This window comes from Pyrus communis, chromosome 5 (assembly GCF_963583255.1).
Source record: "Pyrus communis chromosome 5, drPyrComm1.1, whole genome shotgun sequence".
In the NCBI taxonomy this organism is placed as follows: Eukaryota; Viridiplantae; Streptophyta; class Magnoliopsida; order Rosales; family Rosaceae; genus Pyrus; species Pyrus communis.
Window position 1 is genome coordinate 28,436,193 of NC_084807.1, and position 24,529 is coordinate 28,460,721.

Below are 24,529 nucleotides of genomic sequence, written 5' to 3' on the forward strand. Positions count from 1 at the left end.
GGGTTTGGTGGTCAGACAAGAGAAATTGCTAAAATTTTTGGATGAAATATGACAAATTTTAGCACCTTAAACTAGACACCATCTGTAAAGTTAAGTTGTTACCTTGCTTAAAACAAAGTCTTACTCTTGAAGTAAGCTGTCACCCCTTGATCACTAGCAAATCCACAGCTGAAGTAACCTTCCACCATTTGTTTAATGAAAGTTGTCTCCTTTCTATTGACAGCTTTTGCTTCTCTCAGCCCATTTTCACTTATGTCATAACCAGAACTAAGAGGTTAAAGTTTGAGAGAGAGAGATCTAAGCCAAGAAATACTTGGAGTCAGTGATAGTTGTTGGATCTCATAGTTTAGAACATAGTGAATCATGTAAGTTTCTTGTGCTGTTTGTCGAAATATAAAATATGAACTAAACTAGGGCTTTCCAAGCAATGGATTCATGACCATGCAGGCTGCGTATAAATTTTGCCATAATATATATCGTTCCAATATATATAATGATATGCATGTGGTTCAATATCATAGTGAATTTAGTTTTGGGTTTCCATTGGGGGGCTAGATTCGAAACTCTCCCTCTTTTTAATTAAAATAATAAAATTAAAATTATATATATCATTTATATATAGATCGATGTGATGCTTCCACAATAAATTGATCTTCTTCTACTTGTACATTCTTGGTCTTAATAATAACAATTTGATTAGGACTGATATGTACTTTTTTAGGGTTTGAGATAGTCAAAAATCAGACGAAACACGATGATGATGCTTTCAAGTTAAAACCTCATCAACTCCACGACGTACGTTCTCTTACATTCGGCAAACCATGTCTGCATCCAAATAGTCCACAAATTGACCACCAACTACTGATGAGGACTACTGGTGTTTAGCCGATTAGGGGTTTTTCATTTGGTCCGATTTACACTAGGGTTGCTTCCTTATTACCAACATATAACTATAGTCTATATATGTATAAACAAATGTGATGATAACATGCATGTAATGATTTTTGGTACAAGTTAGATGCATTTACAGTTATCGATCCATCCAAAGTTGATATCTTACCTTGCATATACAACTTGTTTATGAGTTGGTGTTCAATTAATATTTTGTGGACTTGGCGTTTAATAGAGCAAATTAACTTGTTTATGAGTCGTACGACGTCACACGGGCATTGACACCACAACGTTAAGTGCTAATTAACGATATAGTGTCATACTTTCAAGTTTTTATTTGTATGATTATGGCATGTTAGCATGTGACACCTCTATGGCATGTTAGCATGTGACACCTCTATAGCGGTATGCGCATGGTGACATCAATGAGACAAAAATGGGGCCGCTGAGATTTCACGGACAGAGCATCTGACAGTATTAAAATGTGAGTCGATCAATTTTCTTTCTCTAGTACAAGCAAAGCCTAAAACCTCTCAAGTCAAGTACAAGTTTGACTTTTTCTTCTGTATACGAAAGAGGAGCTTCTCGTGTTCTTGCGGTTTGCATGTTACGTGACTCCCGATTAGCAACTCACTGTAACTTTCTATGTCTCTAGATGCATTATCACATGCCTTTTAAGGAAAGGAAAAAAAAAATTAGTTGTGATTCGCTTCTGACCATCAATTCATCAAATGGAATGTGAACAATCCATTCTCCTTTTTTGGAAACAAGGGGCGCTTTAAGTTTATTTTGTAAATCTCGATTCATATATTATCTTTACAAAAATTCAATTCATCTGAAATCATTCATCCATTCAATTACCACGATGAAATTTCAATTTGATGCCTCAAATATTTCCAATTTAACTAATATTTTGCAAGGATAATCTATGAGGTACAGCTTAAAAACTAGACGGTTCGAATCATTAAAGTTTAATATGAAGTAAGCCCTACAACTAATCCCCTTTTTTTTTTGCAAAAAATGAGGATCGTTCCCTTGAAGGCTCCTTACATTATGATATTTGATCTGCACGCTCATTATGTTAACGGACGTGATGTAATTTTTGTATTATCATCACTTTATATTGTTTGATTGTACAAATTCACTCTAAATCAGTTTTTTTATCACCTGGAATAATGCACCAAATTAGCATTGTTATATAGGTTTGTATTGATGAATAAAATATTATTCTATCGTCTCTTGTCAAAAAAAAAAAAAAAAAAAAAAAAAATCATATTCTCCTTTATTTGGTTGCCTACAAACTAGTTACTTACACAAAAATATATCGACGAAAAGTAGCATATGCTCTGAAGCACAATAAAAGTTTCAAGTAAATGTATATACAAAAAGTAAAACCAAAATGGCATACTTAAAAGGAGATTTTATCTCAAAATTGTATTAAATTTACAGTATGAAGAGTAGTATTTATCGATGAACAATTATTTTGATTTAAATACGTCGTCTACTTAATTAGTTGTACATGAAATCTAAGAAAAATGATTTGGTTGTCTAAAAATCCAATAGTGATCCAGAGAAAAGGAAAGAGTTGACCAAATTGCTAAAATTTGAGGAGATCTAGTGGAAGGGCCTCTTGCTCGCTTCCTAATCACATGATTTGTTTCTAATTAACATTTTTCTAGATATACATTTAGTATTATTTGGAGCCATGCACTGATTAATGCTACAGCTTCTCTAAGGAATGCTTGACAAAAACTATTCATCTGATGCAAAAATTCGCCACTGTATACGGCTAGATTCTATGCATGGCTCGTGTGCTGCTGCCAAAAACCCTAATTGCCACCCTTTTCTTTTCATTTTAATTATTTTAGTAAGAAAAATATTGTAACCATAAAAGAAGATAAACGCGATCGAGTCATCAAAATAAGAATTTTTTTTTTTTTAACAATTGAAGTAACTTAATACAGATCTTACTGCTGATATGAGTTCGTTCCACAAAATTCTCTCATGATCTGAGTCATCTATTTTTAAATATTATTATGAGCATTTTATATTTGTCAACAACACTATTCCTTTATTGATCAGATTAGTTAGATAACTAGTTAACGGTGGACACTTTTATACATAAATGAGTGTTTCATATATAGTTAGGTTTTCTTTAAAGACCATCGGCATGGACATGGTGGAGCTGTCCACATGCTTCCCTAACTAAAACAGCAGTATGATCCGACGGTTAAAAATTATTATAGATTTTAAAAGATTAAAACAGATAGATCGTTGGATGAAATTTCAAAAACTCGAATTATTTGATCCGGTGACCTTAGTGGAATTGATCTCTTTCCCAATTAATGGAGCGTTCGTGTTCCAATCATTCTATTGAGAATGATTTGACAATGTATCAGTAGCCCATCCACAAATATTATTCAACCAGAAATATATATATATATATATATATATATATTTTTTTTTTTTTTTTTTTAATTTCGCGTTGGTTTTGTGGGGATACAATTTGACTATGAAGTGTGAACCAAACCAAAAGGCATCGAAATTATAGCTTTAGTTAATTTTAAAGATTTTTAGGGCTAGTTTGAGTTTACTAAAATGTGACATCCCACATCGCCTAGGGGAGTGATCCTTATATGTATATTCTCATCCCTACCTAGCACGAGGCCTTTTGGGAGCTCACTGGCTTCGGGTTCCGTAGGAACTTCGAAGTTAAGCGAGAAGGGGGCTAGAGCAATCCCATGATGGGTGACCCATTGGGAAGTTGCTCGTGAGTTCCCAAAAACAAAACCGTGAGGGAATGGTAAGCCCAAAGCGGACAATATCGTGCTACGGTGGTGGACCGGGCGGGGATGTGACAATTTGGTATCAGAGCCTAACCCTGGTCGCGTGTGTGCCGACGAGGACGTCGGGCCCCTAAGGGGGGTGGATTGTGACATCCCACATCGCGCCCTGGTCGCGTGTGTGTCGACGAGGACGTCGGGCCCCTAAGGGGGGTGGATTGTGACATCCCACATCGCCCAGGGGAGTGATCCTTATATGTATATTCTCATCCCTACCTAGCACGAGGCCTTTTGGGAGCTCACTGGCTTCGGGTTCCATAGGAACTCCGAAGTTAAGCGAGAAGAGGGCTAGAGCAATCCCATGATGGGTGACCCATTAGAAAGTTGCTCGTGAGTTCCCAAAAACAAAACCGTGAGGGAATGGTAAGCCCAAAGCAGACAATATCGTGCTATGGTGATGGACCGGGCCCGGGAAGTGATTCGCCCTGGGCCAGGATGTGACAAAAATTTTTCTAAAAGCAACTTCTTAAAAAGTTAGAGTTAAAATTGTGTTAGTAAATAAAAAATAATATTTTTTTTCTTTGAAATCATGGATCTAAAACAGCAGAAAGTAGAAATCGCTCTACTCATGCTAGAAACCGCTCTATCCATGCTTCTTAAAAGCGTTTTTATAAAAAAAAAACTGGTGAACAGTAACAATTAATAAAACTTTCAGGGTGAGAACCTTACCCAGTCTCTTTCTCCAAAACCTGATACTTCTGCTGTGACGAAGAAGCATTTTGAAAAAACGCACAGCAGTAACAATAAAATTAGTACAAGGTAGTTACATTGCTTTGAATACCATGGATGGATTGATGCTACACCAATACTTGCTCAGTTTTTAATATGTAAGACATTCCTCCCCGTATAAAAATTTAATTAAGTTTTGACGTGTGTGCAAGCATTTTCGCTTTGTATTTCCATGAGTTAATGGTTTACATATGTTTTAAACTGAAATTTTATACAATCAGTCAGTATGGTGAGGACCCAGTTACTTTGTTAAGATCTAGAAGCAAGATTTTGATTGGTATTGATATATACTATAAGAGCAGAAACGACATGACTTCCCCTACTTTTGCTGGTTTTAAATAATTGGATTGTTGCTTCCCATTTTGTCCATATTAATTAAGTGAAATCACATCAATTAGCAGCTTAAAAGCAAAAGGAAGGGGACACTCTTACCAGGTGTTTGTGCGAATTAAAAGACCTCGATTTTACTAGGAAACTCAATTTCCCAAATAACAGAAAGTGGAAACTGCACAACGCGATTCGAGCAGATGTGGTTTCAAATGAACTTATAACACAGTGCCACGCTTACTTAAAATCAATTTGGTCGATGTACACGTAGGGAATTTCACAAGAGAAAAATTGATAGAGAAAACAGCTTCCACCCCTTGTTTTCCCTTTTGGCTAGATAGGTATATCACTGATCAGTCACAGGCTGATTAAGCTAATTAACTTCCATATAACTATAACAAGGATTAGTCTAATAAGTATAAGATAATCAAAGATTTGGATGCGTTCCTTTTAATGCCTCTTGTGCTTGTCACACCCACATATATGCCAGTATGATGCTTATAAATGATGGAATATGATTCTCCCTCCTCTAAATCCTCATCCTCTCCACTCACCTCCTATTTGAACGGACACGATTAAGCCACATTAATATCTGAAGTTGATTTCTATATACAAAAAATGAAAAAGAGGAAAGTGAGAAAGGAAGAGACCGGAGGGGACTAGAGGAGAGGAGATTTTGAGGGACGAGAATCCTTTTTCATAAATAATTGACCAAGTTGGCCTTTTTTTTTTTTTTTTTTAATATTTATTTTGAGTACTTGACACCTCAAATTTTTGTACTTTTTTTTTTAACGTTGGGATAAAACCGTTATCATCACTTGAAAATAATAAAAAGATAATGTATTGTCAATAATATTGTGTGCAAATAGAAATAGGGAGATGGTACGTATTAGTGCCAAGTTTTAATTAGTTAGTTAGAACTATTCAGACTTGACAAAACTCATGGATACAATTGTAGGACAACTGTCCACTATGTTGATTGAGAGATATCATATCAAGGACATTGAGAAATGGCTATGATTTCATAAAACAAAACTAAGAGGGGCTCAATGTTGGTGATAAGAAGCCATATAAACCATGTTATATGGTCGTCGTTTATGCGTTTAGTCATTCTCGGTGGCCAAACCTTTGCCAATCAAATGTGAGAGATTTTTCAATACCGGGAACATCGAGTACATCAAGTGTTATAATACAAGTGGTTGAATACTTAAAAAAGAAATTTCTTGATCGCTTATATTATGATACTTGGTATACCAAATTATATTTCGAACACACTAAAAATTTGATGCGAGAGAGAAAAGAAGAAAAGGACGAGGAAATGCATGGGGCATGCGTGTTGAATTAATGCCGTAGTGGAAGACTGGAAGTTTGTTGTGCAGTACTTGGACCACATTGTGTGACAATATTACTAGTCAAACAAACACAATAATTATTGTACTTATTGGGCTCCTTTATTTTCATTACAGACAAGATAATTTACATAACATGATTTTGTATAATCTTAAACATAATGTTGGTGGACACCAATGTGCGATCGCTACTTTGACAGTTCACATAAAAAAGTGTTCTTTTATTTTTATTTATATTTTTTTATTAATGAGAAATATGATATTTGAATTTAAGACGTTACGTAACATTATTAAGACAAACATTATCTGAAAATGAATTGAGAGGTATATGTATGGAAAATGAGTAATTAGAAGATGACATTTATCTGCCAATAATTAAGAAAATTGACAAGAGAAGAAAGAAGCATCTTAATGTGGAGCGATTCTTCAGTGTACCCAAAATACAACACGGTACATTAAATGTATACAAACGGTTGACATTTGAATAATTAAACTTCTCCTTTATTATGTTATGATATTTACTGTATTGAACCGTATTCTATATACGACAAATTTCTTCTTAATGTGAACCAACCCAACAAGGATGTCAGAGGGCCGAGCCCAGATTGATAAAAAAAAAATTTATATTATAGGCTCAGAAAGCCCCAAACTCAGAAAGAAGGTAGTGCCGAGCCCATATTGATAAAAAAAAAAAAAAGATGGAGGTGCGGGGAATCGAACCCCGTGCCTCTCGCATGCGAAGCGAGCGCTCTACCATATGAGCTACACCCCCTGAATGATAGTGAGTTAGTAACACTCATATTTAAAGATTTTAACATTCAAGTTTCCCTGAGCCATCTGAAGTAAACCGATAGTTGTACTATAACATTTTTGAGCGTGAAACGCGCAGGCGGTGGGACGACTTCCATATTTCAAATTTGTCCCTTTTGTCAGACAACCAGACGAATTGGAGTTTCATCAGATTGGGGAGTTCGGAGGTCAAAGGTATTATGTTCTTAGATTTCTAGTCCTCGTGTTTTTTCCTTCCAAAATTTTCATCTTTCAAATTTTCATGGCTTCAAATAAGTATAAAAATCGACCAGAAATTAATCCAATTTGATAAGCTTTTAGCTTCGTCTTAGCAAACTCCGTAATTTTTGTGAGTTTGGATCCAAATATGCAGTAACTGTTTGTTGGTTTTGATCCAAAAAGCTTGGAGTTTGAAGCGTTTTGTTTGTTGGAATCCGCAAACTTGGCTGAGTAGCCGGTGAGACGGGAAGAGGGTTGTGTGAGGGGAGTCTTGATTTTCGTGTACATGATCAAACGGATGACGTGGTCTACTAAACAACTTAAAATATTTTTTCCAATTTCACGAAGGGAATTCCACACTTGATAGAGTTCGGGAGATTTTCGAACAAGAAAGCAAGGTAGTCAGTACTCATGATGTCAGTCTCTGCCGAATACAAGCCATGCAAAATTCTTCACGTCTCCGTACAAAAAAACGTGACTTTTACAGTTTTTCAGGACCACAAATTTGCAAATTTGCAGCGTCGCTTCAACAAACAGATTCAGAATTGTTTTCTCCATCTGGTCACGAGGGAAATTTCGGTAGTAATGCCTGACTATGACGACTCTCACTCCAGCTGAAATCGAGTAGGTCAGATGGGATCAAAATACGTTTTTCTCTTTTTACAACCTTGCATTTGTAGAAAATTTCAGATCTGCCCAACTACCTCTTTAATGAGGTGCTGATTGCATGGTTAAAGCCACATGAGTACAAGTAGCAGAAGATTGTTTCACAAAAAACACCAAGGCTTGTGGAATAGTGAGAGAACAGACACAAGGATATGGAGCCAGAGGCAACTATGGCAGCTACCTGCAGCACTCATGAGGAGTCAAGCACGAAAGAAGATCATCATCGTCTGATTCTAAGTCCGGCGTCACGCTTGTTCCATTCCCCGCGGTTCAACTGTTACATCGTTATTATCATGGGACTCAAGACGAGGATCGATTCAAACGTTGTCAAAAATGGTTTGAAAGTCTTGCACAATCATCCGCGCTTCTCTTGCAGGCTGGTAAAAACAAACATTTCCATTCCGTACTGCTTGTTTGTTTGCTTGTTTTTTCCTTTCTGCATACGAAAATTACTTTAGGAGAAGACTCGCGAACAAGTGGGACGTCATTGTGGCAGTATTCTGACCTAATCAAGCACTTTCACGTGTTTAAACTGTGTGACATTGTTTGATTTGGTCTGGGATAACGCCACGGTTGTGTTCCAGTTGTGAGTACTTGATTGTTTTTAACTTTCCCCTCAGCTGCAGCATGCTAATAACGCTATATACAGTTAATAATTTACGGTTTTCTCTTGTATAAGGATGACAGAGGCGGAAAGAAGAGATGGATTCAAGTTTCGGTAAATCAAGAAGACCATGTTTTTGTTCCAACCTTGAATTCAAAAATAGAACATCCGGAGGAATTTGTAGAAAACTACATTTCCAACCTTACTGCATCACCTCTTGACCTTTCCAAGCCGTTGTGGGAGGTACATCTCCTCAACGTCAAAACCTCGAACGCAGAAGGGCTTGCAGTGATCCGGATGCACCACTCTATGGGAGATGGTGCGTCTCTCATGTCCCTTTTGCTAGCATGTACCAGAAAAACATCCGACCCGAATGAACTGCCTAGTGTTCCCACCCAGAAACGGGCGGATTCCTCAAGTGATCTGGGCTGGTTCTGGCGTTTCATGTTGGCTATTTGGTATGGTATCACACTGATAGCGAACACTTTGGTCGATATAATGTTGTTTATAGCAACACATCTATTTTTGAAAGACACAGAAACTCCTATCAAAGGTTCATCTGATGTTCATCTAACCACCAAACGCTTCTTGCATCGGACTGTTAGTATGAATCGCATAAAGCAAGTGAAGAATGCGATGGGCACGGTATGTTGACAAATTCATGAATAATGCGTATACGGGCACGCTTGCGCACAATCTTGTTTCGGAAAAGCTTCTAAAAACTAAAAATTGAAGCAGTGTATTAGTTTCATTCGTACATTTGTTTTTCTGACAGCATGTGATGTTACATTTAGTTTTTTTCTGACATTTGGAACATTAACCAGACTGTCAATGATGTTGTGTTGGGAGTGGCACAAGCGGGTCTCTCGCGCTATTTGAACCGCAGATACAGTGAGTTTCCTTGGAATTGAATCATTAGCATTGTCTTGTTAGTTGAGTTTTTGAGCAGATAATACCGGTAACATTGTTCTGTTAATTGAGTCATTAACACTTTTCTTCGTTTTTTGTTGCTAAGTTTCCATTGTTTTCAATTGTGAAGCATCTTCGAAATGTTTAGAGAAGTTCTAAACTCACGCATAAAGATTTCATTGTAACATTATTCTGTTTAGCAGGCCAAAATGCGCAAGATGTAGGAACAAAGCAGAAAGGGAGTAATCTTCCGAAAAATATACATGTTAGAGCTAACATTCTCGTTAATTTAAGACCAACTGTTGGGATCCAGGTGATTAGCATATATACCATTCAGCAGTAGTTCAGGAATTTTTTCGCCACGAAAGATGCTTGGTTGGACTAGCTCACATATACTGTTTTGTTTCTAATGTTAATTGCATAACAGGATCTGGCTGATATGATGGCTAAGAAGTCCAAGGTCAGGTGGGGTAATTGGATAGGTTATATCCTTATCCCCTTCACCATTGCTCTACAAGATGACCCGTTGGATTATGTTCGCGGAGCCAAAGCTGTCATTGATCGGAAAAAACATTCCCTCGAAGCTTTCTTCACATACCTGACTGCCAATCTCGTAATCAAAATAATAGGAGCTAAGGTACCAATAATTCCCTCTATTTCATCTAACATATTTTGGATTGGTTGGAGCAAAACTAGAATAGTTTCTAAGAATGTCCATATATATGTGTGTGTATGTGCGCGTGCAGGCAGCCGGAGTTATAGCACACAGAATTATTTCTCATTCTACATTCTCATTCTCAAACTTGGTTGGTCCCCTGGAAGAAATTAGTTTTTACGGCCATCAAATAACTTTCATGTCTCCTCATGTTTACGGGCATCCTCACGTAAGTTCTTTTATAATTCATGCTCATAATTCTTCTTGATCACGAACTTGCCTCCGAAATCCACCAATTTAACTGCAGTCGAAGGGGAAAAAAACCACAAACAACTGGTTCCATTTCGGATATGTTTATGTTCAATGTTGCTCATTATGCTGCAGGCATTGCATATGCATTGGCAAAGCTACGCGGATGAAATGACAGTTTGCTTAACTGTTGATCCGAATGTAATACCTGATCCTGAGAAGTTGTTGGACGATTTGGAGGAATCGCTTAAACTCATTAGTCACACTGTCATGGAAAGAGGGCTCGCCATGGAAGTTGTCTAGCGCGAAAGGTGACGTGTAGTTCGTTGTGAGTAGAGAGCAGAATCAGTAGATGATCTAAGCTTTCTATTATGCGCATGGTGGAGTATTGACTTTCTGAGGTGCTTCTGGACGTAAGTGTAAGCACAGCTCAAACAGCTACATGTGAAATGTGCTTCTCCTTGCTATTGTAAGCCGGGTAGTTGGCTCGACTTAGGTGTGATGTTTGTCTTTTTTTAGTTAGTTGATTTGAGCAGTCATTCTCGTGTTGGGGAGAATCTTTGATTCGCTTAGAATATCGTCAATGTAATATCCCAGTTGCTCGAAAATGTTCATCTCCTTTTGTTGAATGCTTTGGCTGGATGTGGTAAAGGAGCGCTTTGATCTGTTATATGTAAAACCATTACACAGTGAAATGAAACCTGAATTTCTTCCCTTCACATATTACCTCTTTTTACCTAAATATGATGGGAAATTGGACTGGTTCTGTAAGAAGCACTTACAAGTGATTTTTAAAAAGTGCCTCTAAAAGAAGTATCTACAAAATGCTTTTAAAAAAACGCTTCTATGATTCATAAAGAGTTTTAAATTTTTCTATCAAACGGAGTTAGAAAATTTTCTATTATTAAGTCTTTCATTAATACTTGTGCTTTCTTTTCATATTGAATTGTACTCGCGTCATATTTAAAGCAAAATATAATAAATTTGTTAAAATTCATGGGATGTGTTGTGTCAACATTAGATACTAGGGATGGGCATGGCCAGACCGGCCCAAAATTGAATGGACCAAACCCGTTTGAAAATAAAACCGGGCGGGCTGGGCCTAGTAACAGAAAAATGAATGTTGGAATCGAGAGGGGTGAGAGCAAAAGTCAGTTAGTTTGGGAGAGAGAGATTGAGAGGAAGGAGAGTTACTGAGTCTAAGAATCGACGAAGAAGATTGAGATTCGAGAGTGAGGACTGAGGAGATTCAATCTGGGTTTGGGAGAGAGAGATCGAAAAGGAGAAACAGAGAAACCAAGAAAGGGAAACTGTGTGTGAGAAGAATTGAATGATTGTATATACGGTTCGGGCCAGGGACTCATGTATTCAGAAATTTAGACCCGCCCCACCCCGCTCGGTTTTATGTATCAAATATATAGGTCCTGCCCCGAACCCGCCCAGAAGCGCTAAGACCTGCCCCGACCCACGGGCTCAGAGCCCAAAACAATGGTTTTTGGACTCGGATCAAATAAACTCGTAAGGGGTATTAGCGTCTAATCACACGGGAGACGGGTTCCCAATAGAAGTTAAGACTTGGAGTCTTGGAGTGTAGAACACGAGCTTCTGGAACTCTCTGCTCATCTCACCGACTGTAGCACGCAGTATATATACACTCACACTGTCCTCCTCCCAAAAAGCAAAAGCTAAACCCTACACGCACCAGACCCTCGAAATCGAAAGGCTCCGCCCAAATTCTCAAACTTTTATCGAATCCATGGCGATAATCTCCGACATCCAGGAGGAACAGAGCTCGCCCGAGACGAAGCCTTCGCAGGCGGCGGCGGCGTCATCGTCGTCGTCGAAAGCGGCGACCTTTACCGCGAAGTTGGATCGCTCGAACCCTCTAGGGTTAGTGGAGAAGGTCTTGGAATTTCTTGCTCAGGAGAGCGATTTCTTCAAGAAGGAGACGGCGGAGAGGGAGGTCGCATCGATCGCGCGCGCCTTGAGGGAGAAGGAGAGGAAGAAGGAGGAGGAGGAGAGGAAGAAGAAGAGGAGACAGGCGGAGGAAGAGAGGAAGAAGAAGGCGGAGGCGGAGAAGAAGTCGAGCGAGGAGCCGAAGGCGGAAGTTAAAAAGGAGGAAACTGTGGAGGAGGGTAAGAAAGAGGAGGAGAGTGGCTTGAGATGTACCAAATCTTTTACCCTTGCTTTAAATTTGATTAGAGTTCCACTTTCTTTTAGGGTTTAGTATTGATATATCTGAAATTTTAATTCTTTTATACATAAATTAAAAGGGGCGACCCCAAGCTAGCGTCTATCGTTCGCAGCCTTATCCTTGCTTTCAATGGAATAATGTGTCTTTGTTCTGTGAAAGATAAAAAGTCTGAATCTTTCAACCAATTTGATATGATTGTTCGCCAATGCCTGTTGGGATACAAGTGTTTTGGATATGTGTAAATTCTTGTTTTTCCTATTTAACACCAATCGATTTGAACAGTTCCGAACAAGGGGAATGGGCTGGATTTGGAGAAATACTCGTGGACGCAGAGCCTACAGGAGGTTAATGTTGTTATTCCCGTGCCGACTGGAACTAAATCTAGGTTCGTTGTGTGTGAGATCAAGAAGAATCATCTGAAGTTTGGACTGAAGGGGCAGCCTCCGATCATTGATGTAAGTCTTCTTTTGGATGGTTATTGACTTTTGAAATTAATGTCTATGAAACAGATTCCTAAAAAAAAAAAAAAAAAAAAAAAAAAAAAAACAATTAGATTTAGTAGGAAGATGGTTGTTCATCTGACTGATTTGAGACAACGGATGATTATCTGGTATATTCCGTTTAGGTTATGTTTCAATCGACTAATGTAAGCCCTAATACTTGCAGGGTGAACTTTTTCAAGCTATCAAGCCTGATGATTGTTACTGGAGCATAGGTATGTCAATTAACACTGTTCAACTTATTACTTATCATTTTGCTTATGTACAATGGAGTATAACACGCATTGAAAAATGTATCACTTTTCTAAATAGATAATAAAGTCATAATTACTTGGTGAATTGATCACATGGTGCTCTGTGCTTTACTCTTCAAGAAATTTTAAACACGTCGGAATGTTTAGCAGGGTTCCATGGTTGTGAGTTTCACTCGATTTCCGCACTTGGGTTTTTTAGGACGTAGTGTCTCTTAAATGCGTGTATCATGTTTCTCTGATTTTCCTAATTGTAATCCATGGGTTTTTGAGCATATGAGCTATTTGAATGCATAATATCCATGCTAATTGCAGAGGACCAGAGTGCCGTCTCAATTCTTCTGACCAAGCACAACCAAATGGAGTGGTGGAAAAGTCTGGTGAAAGGGGATCCTGAGATCGACACTCAAAAGGTTGAGCCTGAGCCCAGCAAACTGTCTGACCTGGATTCTGAAACGCGCCAGACAGTTGAAAAGATGATGGTAATTCTCCCACTTCTGCTTTTTTCTGCATTTTGTTTTTCGCTGCTAGTAGTTATTTACCGAGGAACATCTGTGAAAGGCATTTTATTTGCTGTTTGGTCCGCCATGAGTTTATATGTTCACCATTCATGTTCACGTCGCCGCCTATTTGTACGTTTTGTTTCTTCATGGTTACTAAGAGGTGTATGTTTTGATTTTACAGTTTGACCAGAGACAGAAGCAGATGGGGCTCCCCACTAGCGAGGAGATGCAAAAGCAGGAAATCTTAAAGAAGTTCATGTCCGAGGTAATTTCTTGAGGCGTGTCTACGCTACTCATTCAATCAAGAAGGTTCCCTTTTGCAACCGGTATGCAAATTTGCTTACACTGTTTATGTATCGTTCTGTTGCAGCATCCGGAGATGGACTTCTCAAGGGCCAAGATACAGTAAATCTGAGTTGTTCAGTTCACAGACGGACTATTAACTTTCGAGTTTGATTAGAAGGGAGAGAGGAAAAAGAACTTCGTTCAGCTACTGCTTAATATTGTTTTAGAAAACAAATGGATGTCATCGGTGTGCTGTCTTTTTACGGGTGTTTAGGGTGTCTAAATTGGCTCGAACGCTGTTAATATTGTGGGATCTGGTTCATTTCTGGATAATAGTTTGATTAGCATAACTTCTTGGTTTTCCTGCACATTTTATCGTTCGAGTTCGATTTGTTGCTTGAAGCGATTTCTTAGCATTGTTTTGGCAACAAGAGAGCCTGGGCTACCTGTAGCGTTGCCTTCTCTGCCTTTTTCTTGTTTGCATCTCTAACCCAGAAATAAGGCCTTTCTGGTACATTTTGGGTCCCAACCCTAGACAATGAGGCTAAATAGACTCTTTTGGGCCTACCTGTAACTTAAGACACCATTTTCAGTCTCTTAATATTATCGTTTAGTGATATATTTGTCTTTACTTGTAAGTAAAAGATCTTAGGTTTTATTTTTGTCAAATGTGAGTTTGAACTATATTGTTGCGAAACTACTGTGAGATTTAGCTCACTCCACTTTTTATTGTATAGAATATCATTCTTTTAAAAAATAAAAAGCTATTTGCAAATAGTTTGTAGGTCAAGTGGCTTATGTAGTAGGATGCGATGTCATTTTGCAGTTGTATTTTTTATTATTTTTGTTAAGCAATAGATTTTGTTAGATTAATACCAACAAGATTTAAATTTACATCGTGAAGCAAGAGTTTAACATTTTTTTACCATTGTGGTAGAGGGCATTTTGCGGCTGTTGTTCAGTCCGAATTGTAAGTTCTCACATGATTGTGGTTGCTTAATGTTATTACAATAGTGTTAACTTAAAGGGTGAGTTTCTGCATCCAAGGTTCTGTGAAGTCGGGGAGGTCCAACCCCAAATGTCCGTTCTCCGTATACATGTCTTCTGACTTGGTGCATTCTTTGCGGTGATATCCGACCTAATTGTGCCATTTGGCGTTGAAGACTTTGAGACGTGGATGCCTTAAAGTTTAGGTAGGGAATCTTTTCTGCAACGTTCTGCCATTTGGCATTAAAGACTTGCAACGTATACATAGATGCCTCAAGGGTTTAGGGAGGTAAGCTTACGCGTTTTCTATAGACACGTCGAATTATTATGCGTTTTAATTTTTTAATGAAATGAGAAGCAAATAAATTGTGCGGTTGTAGGTAAGCGAGCGAGGGACGTGTCGAAATTGTTCGACTTGGTCCCACGCTCGAGCATCCTTTTGACTTGAAATGTACCAGAGGGCACCGCAAGCTGCCACGTGCCCATAAATGCCACTTGGGTCACTCTCGGCTGTCCCTTTCCATTAAAAGGTAGTGGGATCCCCCACAAATTGTCCTGTTGTGAGGGAGGGAGGGAGGTCACGTAACCCTATAGCCCCTAGAAAAGGACCCCCTTGTTTTATACTCTTTTCATCCCTCTTGGGTTTGGGAGGGAGAGAAGGGACTCGCTTAATCGGGAGGACTTTGTTCCCCGCTACGACAATCACATTTCGCATGGTCCTCTGTGTCCCTTGTTGTGCTGGACATCCCCAACTGAATAGTAGTGAGCGCATGCCTCTTTGTATTGTTGTGCATCTTTTCTTTGAATTACGACGGCGTGCATTTTCCAGGTTTGGTTTGACATGTTAGTGTTTTTGGAAAGAGTTAATATCTCCGTTACTTAAACCCTTGCTAGTTGCTAACCTGTGCCCTTGTTAATATCGAAAGATGATATCACAGATCGTGTTACAATTCTAAATTGTGTTAATTAGGGTTGATGCCACTTGCATTTGATCAATTATCATTCCATGTGCAACACACAAGCTTTTGATTGTTTTGCTAGTGTGATGGTGCTAATGGCAATCGTTTTCGACAGGCTCTTTCCCTTGAAAGAATATGAAAAGGGGGATTTAGCTGCCAAACCTTTTTCTTTTTAAAGTTTTATGTGCGTTGGGATATGTTGAGGCTTCTCTCTTTAAGTGGGATGTGTTTTAGTTTACTGCCATATTTAACTCTTTAGGTTGAAAATTCAACTTGATGAGAAAGCGATGCATTCTTACTCTTCCAACAGTTTCTCAGGCAGAAAGCCGATCGATTTAGTTCTGGATTAATTAGCACTTGGACTAGTTTGAATGGTAGGGGTATTAGAAAAGAGTTGGGGATGTATATCTTCAGACTTTCAATTCAGTGATCCTAATTATTGAACTAACAAATACATTTTTGTAAAAGTAGCTGGGGCATCCTTTAATGCTCAAGATGCATAGCGTCATCCCTAGATCGAGCTGACGCTTTGACCGGCTAATGTAGCACGATACTGAAGTGAAATGAAATTAAGAGAAGTAAAAACTTAAATATAGGGGCAACTACTTGAAACCCCCAAAACCCCATCTCTAGCACCACTCACAAGAGAAAGATTCTAAATTACATAAAGTAATCTGATTAGCTAAAAAACTCCTTGGCTGTTATTAAATGCTACTGATTCATGTTAATCATTCATTTTATCCCAAAGTTACACAAATGGAATGACCAACAGATCTGCATCAATTATTCGTTTATGCAGTCCAAACTAGCTCTAGTTGGACTCAAACAATTGTATATTTCATCACAAAATTGCCCAAAGAAAATATTTTCTTTAATAAGATAACAATTTAGAAGAAAATATTTTCTTTAATAAGATAATTTTTTTTTTTTTTGAAAACTTGGTGAAAACCATCATTTTTTAAATCTCAGTTGCTAAAATGATTAATTTTCAATATTTCACCAATATTTGATCGATGTCTAGTCAATCTTTGATCGCTATATTGGTCATAATTGATCAATATTCATTTTAACAATTGAATTGAATTTATGATTATTTTAACTAGTTTTCCTTTCTTTTTTTTCTTCAAGACCAAATACCATTTTGTTCTTCTTCCAAAAACTTAAGTTATTTTCATGCACGAACTGTTAGATGATATTTCACAAATGGGAATGACACACATAACTTGGCATAAAACTCCAAATGGCTCAATAATGCGAAATGACACCTTATCTCTCTCGATGGCAAAGGACAACATGTCAATGGGAGGGAATTAGGTTAAAAGTTTAAAACTATATATATATATATATATATATGTATATATGTGTGTGTATATATATATATGTATATATATAATATAATATATTTATACACACACATGAATATGCATCCATTTCCCACTAAATAACTAGTTAATTTTCTTAATTAACTCATCAGAGTCTCACACAATAACATCAGCACATGCATGCATGCATGCATGCCGAATGATGCATTGCGTTGCACTGCATGCGCACTAGTTGTTACGTTTTTGTATCTTCTTCTGCAAGTGGATCATCACAAACCCTATTAGGGTTGTCTGGATATGCAGTATATAGGAACTTGTACTGCAAATAATTCGACTATGACAACGTGTACTGCACCATGGAATGGTGCTACTTTTTCTGAAAGTGAGGCGGTACTCTGAATTGTGCCCTAAATTGAAACCCATTATTAGTCACGTTCATATGTACCGATGACGCGTACAGTTTCTAAAAATTTGGTCGCAACTCACCGAAACTTTATAATACTCGTAATATCTTATACTCCAAAAGTATGAAAAATTATAGGTGTAGTCAGAAGATATCTCTAACATCATTCATCGCATGAAATATAGAATCTCTCCCGAAAACTATATATTACCTTTCTGATATAAATAACCTTGTTGCAAAAAAAAAAAAAAAAGGGTTAGGGTCGTAGCTTCCAATGTTTGTAAGGCTTTTACAGTTTTGACAAAAATACAAATTAAAACATGGGAAAATTAGGTTCGTATTCTTCTTTTTGTTACTCCATTGATTAAAATCCTATTTATTTTCAATTTTTGATCAAGGTCCTTAGGTATAAATAACATCATTAATTATTTGAATAATAAAATATTTTTATTTTTAAATATATTGCTTTAGTGTTAAAAATGTTACAATTAGAATATTTATATCTATAGCTAAATTTTTTATCATATATTTTTATTTTTAGTTTGTACCTATTTTTAATTTGCAAATATTTTTTAATTTGTACCAATTTTCTTTTCATTTTTAATTTGTACCCATATATTAGTTTCTTTTTGTGCCCATATTTTTTTAAGTTTTATTTGTGTTTGTACCCATGGTATATTTATGTTTTATGCCTAAACTTTGTATCATATATTTATATTTTTAGTTTGTACCCACTTTTAATTTGCAACATTTTTTTTTTAATTTGTAGTATTTTATTTTTAGTTTTATTTTGTACCCATGTATTAATTTCTTTTAGCGCCTATATTTTTTAAAAATTCATTTGTACTCATAATTTTCTAATCTTTTATTTGTACCCTAATTTATTTATAATGTACCCATTCTTCTTTATTAATGTACCACTTTGTTATATGTGAAATGTACCATTTTTTTTGTAATATGTACCAATTTTTTTAACCCTATGGATACATTCTTTTGCCATTTATTATTTATTATTTTTATATATTTTTTTATTCATTTATTCAATTAAAATGTTTGAATTTTTTTATTGTAACCGTTTCTAATAGTATTACAATGAGGGATTTTAAATTTATAGGATTATAAATCTCATAAAATATCAAACAATTAATGTCAAAACTATAAAAATATAAATATTAATAGTAATATAATGAGGTGTACAAAGTCAAGGGACTTTTGTCACATCCCGGCCTGGGGGAGACCACTTCCCGGGCCGGGATGTGACAAAGTATGTTATAAAATGGCGTGGTCGGGACCCAAAGCGGACAATGTCGTGCTACGGTGGTGGAGCGGGCCCGGAAAGTGGTCCCGCCCCGGGCCGGGATGTGACACTTTGATCAAACTTTGAATACTATTAAGGTTTTAATAAAAGAGTATTAAAGATTAGGGACCGCATCCAAATATCCCTTAAAACATATTATATATATGCAGGATGTAGCCTCCCAACCAAATGAGGTTGACAAGTTAGTAATCGAACACCACAAATGCATACAAGGAAATAAAAGAGTCAAATAGGCGGGAATGCATAATTTCCTCTATTTTGGAATATTTTCCGAGTCTGGACAATTAGGATAATAGCTTAATTTTTTATTAGCAAGAAAAAAAAATTCCTGAAAGTGGAGAAACACTTGCATGGCATGAGTTTACCATCAAAGAGGCGTTTCTTGCTAATGAAATAAAGACATGTGTAAGTTTTTGTTCATATGTCATTGTTTCATTGACACAAAATAATATAAGTTACGATATCCATGCGATATAAGTTGTTTTTTTTTGTTTTTTTAAAGTGACAGGTACGTACCTGTACCACACCTTTCAAAATATAAAATCATTAATTCAACATAATAAAAGTCACATTACCAGTGCATCTCCCCCGGCCTTTTGCCCGTTCGGATTGTCCTTCCTTCTCATTGCCCTAGCATCCATCCAAGGCATTCTTTTCAATCTTTGTACGTAGTTGGAAACCCTAATCCTGTTGGGCAAAAATTAACGAAAAATATGCATGGACACAATTATACAAGGGTAATGCAAGGTAGATTAAATTTTGAGACAAAATAAGTAAACTCAATGATGTATCACCAATAGGAATGAGCACGTTTATCAACGCTTAAATAATAAACTAACAATCTACTTTCATGTCCTTTAGTTTTCAAAATTTTGTTTATATATTTAGTCTCCCTAGCATTACTGATTATACAATAGTATTTAGGGAGGAAACTTAATTAAGAGAGAATTCAATTAATTAGTGAATAAAGAATTAAAAATTCATCCGTTTTATTGCAAGTTAATTGATTTTGAGTGCAATTAGAAAACAGTGTTTGTTTCCAACGAGTAGAAGCCAAACAAAATTATAAATGATAAAATATGAAATGATATGTCCAAAGCAAAAAACATATATATGATATATAGGTCATATCACCTAACTTTGTTTTTCCACCGACTCGCTTGTATTGGACGACGATCCTATCACTTGCAGTATCAACGCATTATGATCAATTCCAAATACTAATATTGCACATTGACGTAGACATTTAAAAAAATTGAAAAGTTAGTATCAATATATACCTCTTATACTAGCTAGCTAGTGGTATAGTGAAATGTCAGCGGAGACATATCTCAGTATGAGTACCTTCATCATCACATATGACTATACGTACGAGTGAAATACTCATGTAAAAATATATTTAGTTACTATGCAAAACCTTTCGTAGTTAAGAGTAAAGATTAAATAAAATGGATCTTTTGATTTAGACAATCATATCAAATGTCAAAGTTCGGGTATATATGTTAAACCAAATGAAACCAAATACGACTACGCTGCCAAGTTGCTACACTTTTCCCTTGTGTATACTGAAAACTTACTATATTCATGAAGTGTAATTATGCAATTTAAGATCCAATCAATGACCAAATTGGGTTTCAAATAACATAAAAGTCATGATCAGCAAGAAAATAAGCTATTATCTCGTGCACAAATCCAGATGAACTGCCTTTCACATCACAATTTGAGTATTAGATTACAATTTAATTAAAGAGATCATATATATTTTCAATATTATATATATTTTGGCTCGATATATATAATTCCTTCCCCTGTTTTTCTCTTTCAGAAGCTCACAACAGACATATCACTTCAGGTTTACATCCAGAAGAATCCAAAAAGCGCCTGCGAGTGAGGACCCCATTGATACCAAAGCAATTCCAGTTGCAATTGGCGATGGAAGACAAAAACCACTATAGCTACCAGACAATTCTCTCCAGCTGCATTTTTAACCAACCCCCTTTCCCAGCTTGCCATCTCTTTCCATATTTCACACCTTCGCCGTGTAATTTTCTACCATGCACATTTTTCAACTCAAAACTTACAAAACCCTTCGTTAATGTCTTGTATTTGCAATGACAAGATTTCGTCGCATTTTGTGTCTCTTTTTTAGGGTTTGTGGTTAAACCCTCCAGCCAATCCTCTCCAGCAGTTGTAAAAATCATCACCCATCTCTTTCGTTTCAACTTGTAATTTTCGACCACTATGTTTTTCAACTCAAAACTCATAAAATCCTAAATCGGTAGAACCCTCTTTCAATTTTAAAACATTTTGGCACATATTTTTTTTTTCATTTATAAGTGTTCCTTGATTATTCTTTGATTCATGCAATTGAAAATCAAAAAATAACTGTATAGATGAAAAAAAAAAAAAAAAGAGCCCGCATAAACTACTGTCCCTAAATTTTTAGGACTTCTTTTTTCACGCGACATGCATGCATGCAGCATGATGAAGTGAAACGTAAGGATTTACAACCAGTTAACTTTTCCGATCACCTATGTATTCATCTAAAGCTTGTGCCACTTGCTATTTAGCCATGTGATTTAAATCAAAACAGAAAATGGAACTCCCAAAGCATAGATTCTCAAGAGCACCTCTTCATTCGTGAGAAAGGGAAATCATTAGGGTTTTGAGAGAGGAATAATTTTTGTCTCTTAAAAAAACAAGTCGTAGCTTAAGGATGCTAATACAAAACGATCAAGTTCACTTCACCTCTCTTTCATTAGGTCAGCTTCAAGACTGCAGAATTTGTGGCTTCATATAGACTTATGCTATATAACAAGAAACAGAAAAACGTGAAAGAAATAGGCACATGGCCGACCCATATGTATGCGCTGAGCAACCATGCATATATACAATCATTTCCCATGATAACTGGCAAAGCCAAGACATTATTTCATTCTTTGCCTGCTAAAGTGTCCACTACCAAATTTCAGCTGCCAAGTGTACTGATCCGAAAGCGCCAAATGGACGCGAGCAATTCCTGCAATTTATCCATCTCCATTGACATGGACATGCAAAAGAATGAGCTAGCTTGCAAAGTCTCTGCATCTTAAAGCCTTTTGTTTTGAGGTTCCTTGCCAGCTATAGTAATTAAGTTTATGGCTAGAGAGCTTCCCTTCTACATTTTATTTTTTTGTCCCAATGCGGGGGAGTTTAAGGTTTTGTGTACATTCTGTGGTTGGAATTCCCTGTAACTTTACAGCCCCACTCCATATTTGTCTCATGGAATTTTCCTTCAAATTAACTTGAAAGCTTTTTGACTTAACAATTATTTAAACTATACGTCTGAAAACGAAACCCCTTTTCATAGTGGGTTATTCCTATTCCTATATTTTTTTGGGTTTCGCTTTCACGCTTCCTTTTAAAAACATGAACTTCAGTTCCAGTTAGATACAACTAGAAGCTACATGCTAAGCCCGTATATGTCACTATATTTGACACAAAATATAATATATATATATATATATATATATATATATATGTCACTATATCCATAAATATCTTTTTTTCCCAGTCATTATTAATTATAGGTAATCGAAAGTAGGTTTCCCTTCCATATTTTAGGGTTTTCTTATTATCGATCTCTTTCTAAAATGAAAGAAACTTACATTGATGTATGCAATCTTAAACCTGTAGTATACATCAGTGTACTTATAACATATATATATATGTATGTATGTATGTATGTATTGTGTGTTATAAGCACAAGGTCGTATATACATCGGTATCATCTCTTGTAGTAAAAGTGATTGTGAATGCAAGTGACGTATCGCTTTGTTAATAAATAAATAAAGGAACAATCATCAATATAAATTTAGGAAAAATCAGAATTTTCCTCTTTCCCATCAGAAAACAATTATACAACAAGAATGGTTTACTTTTCAGGTCTCTTTTCTTGTTCCAATATTAATTCTGCATTTGCATCGGTCTCATGCAATATATAGACTTATTCGTTGTGCTTCTTTGAGTTTGAGAAAAGGACTAAAGTTCAGTTGACGCTTTAACATTATTTTTCCCCTTAATTCCAAATTGCAGTGTGGACGAAGTCTCTATATTGAAAGAGAATTTGAATATTTGATCAAATTGGAGGACATGTAGAATCTATCTTCAAACCTTTTAGTTTTACAGCTAATAAGTCATTTTCCTAACAATTTATATATTTTCTAACAAGACTATTGGCTTCAATATTAGATGACGTATTTCATGCTTGGATGTATATAAACATATATGCTGTTTCAATTTGTTATGCTTGAGACTAACTTAAGAAAAAAAACAAAATTACACCGAGCAACTTCGATCGAAGAACGGAACACTCGCAGCCTAGGTTTCTGCTAGTCCGAAGATAAGGTTATGCCTTTTCTTGTGAAGTTCAATAATAGTACGGTTTTCAATGAGCCGAACGCTAAGTAACCTGGGTAACACCTCACTTCACCGAGAAAGCTAATAAAGTGAACTTGTTTAGCGAGAGAATCAAAGACTCCTCGCCGGCATATGATGGAATTACCATATTACATTGATTACATCTAATAATATTCATCTATATCTATAAATGAGAGGTTTTAAATTCAACTCTAGTAAATGACGGGTTCGATACTAGGACTAATTTGGCACTAGAAAATTAAAATGTGATGAAGGTAAATAGAAAGGGCAGTTCATCATACGCATGAAATTGTCCTCTTTCACTATTTTTCAACGCATTGTGATAACATCCTTGACTGATAAACTACTGCTGATATTTTTGCTAGAACAACAGTATTATATTCTTTCCTCACACTTATTTAAATCAAATGTCAATAATTACAGGAAAAACTAGTCGATTATGTGACACTAGCTAGCTAATCACAAGAGCACCTTTACTATTCTAATTATTATTAGCTGAAGCGACTCTTTCTTTCAACTCAAACTTTCGTCAATCCAAATTTGATGAACTATATTCAATCTATCAGATAGTGACTTTGATGAGCTTACATATGGTTGAGCAATGAAACATAATTTTACCTACAAGTGTATCGTATATCGCATCGTATCGTATGTGTATCCAACAATGTATGGTTGAGCGCATGGATTTTTGTTGTGTTTTTTCAAATAGTATTGTTCTCTTTTTAAGTATGGGAAAAATTTGCAATCAACTCTATGTTGATGATTTAAAAGTATATATAAGGTCAGATTTCAACTGCATTTTGTTTCTGAGAAATGCTAATGGGACTCTCCACCACCTTATGTTTTTTGTACAATATATGATAATGTTGGCATGAGAATTTACGTTAAGCTGTGAGGTGACAGAGAATATATGGAGAGTCTCACTTTGACAAAACAAAAAATGTCTGCAATTTTGGTCATTGGTTCTTTGATTTCAACTTTGTTCACTTTGCAGACATTTTTGGTTTTGTCAAAGTGGGACTCTCTATGAAGTCTCTATCATCTCATAGTTTAACATTAGTTCTTGTACTAACATTATAAAATATTGTACTAAAAAACATGAGGTGGCATAGAGTCCTACTTTTGAGAGAGTTACCTTAGCCTTTCTCTTGAGAAAAA

At 36.3% G+C, this 24,529-nt stretch overlaps 2 protein-coding genes and 1 non-coding gene across 3 annotated transcripts; 2 read left to right on the plus strand and 1 right to left on the minus strand.

Moving 5' to 3' along the window:
• Nucleotides 1–6,838: 6,838 nt before the first annotated feature.
• On the minus strand, nt 6,839–6,911 carry TRNAA-CGC (transfer RNA alanine (anticodon CGC)). Its single transcript has one exon. It is a non-coding gene; the product is annotated as a tRNA-Ala (tRNA).
• An 89-nt stretch (nt 6,912–7,000) lies between these two features.
• Nucleotides 7,001–10,938, plus strand: LOC137735631 (wax ester synthase/diacylglycerol acyltransferase 11-like). The gene is made up of 8 exons (XM_068475077.1): nt 7,001–7,123; nt 7,302–8,193; nt 8,493–9,062; nt 9,242–9,308; nt 9,527–9,639; nt 9,754–9,963; nt 10,073–10,210; nt 10,366–10,938. The coding sequence occupies exons 2-8, from the start codon at nt 7,966–7,968 to the stop codon at nt 10,531–10,533; spliced, it is 1,494 nt and encodes a 497-aa protein (XP_068331178.1). The 5' UTR covers nt 7,001–7,123; nt 7,302–7,965; the 3' UTR covers nt 10,534–10,938.
• Nucleotides 10,939–11,841: 903 nt separating this feature from the next.
• Nucleotides 11,842–14,331, plus strand: LOC137735628 (protein BOBBER 1-like). Its single transcript, XM_068475075.1, has 6 exons — nt 11,842–12,395; nt 12,707–12,879; nt 13,091–13,139; nt 13,491–13,657; nt 13,860–13,943; nt 14,049–14,331. The coding sequence occupies exons 1-6, from the start codon at nt 11,987–11,989 to the stop codon at nt 14,085–14,087; spliced, it is 921 nt and encodes a 306-aa protein (XP_068331176.1). The 5' UTR covers nt 11,842–11,986; the 3' UTR covers nt 14,088–14,331.
• The last annotated feature ends 10,198 nt before the right edge of the window (nt 14,332–24,529 follow it).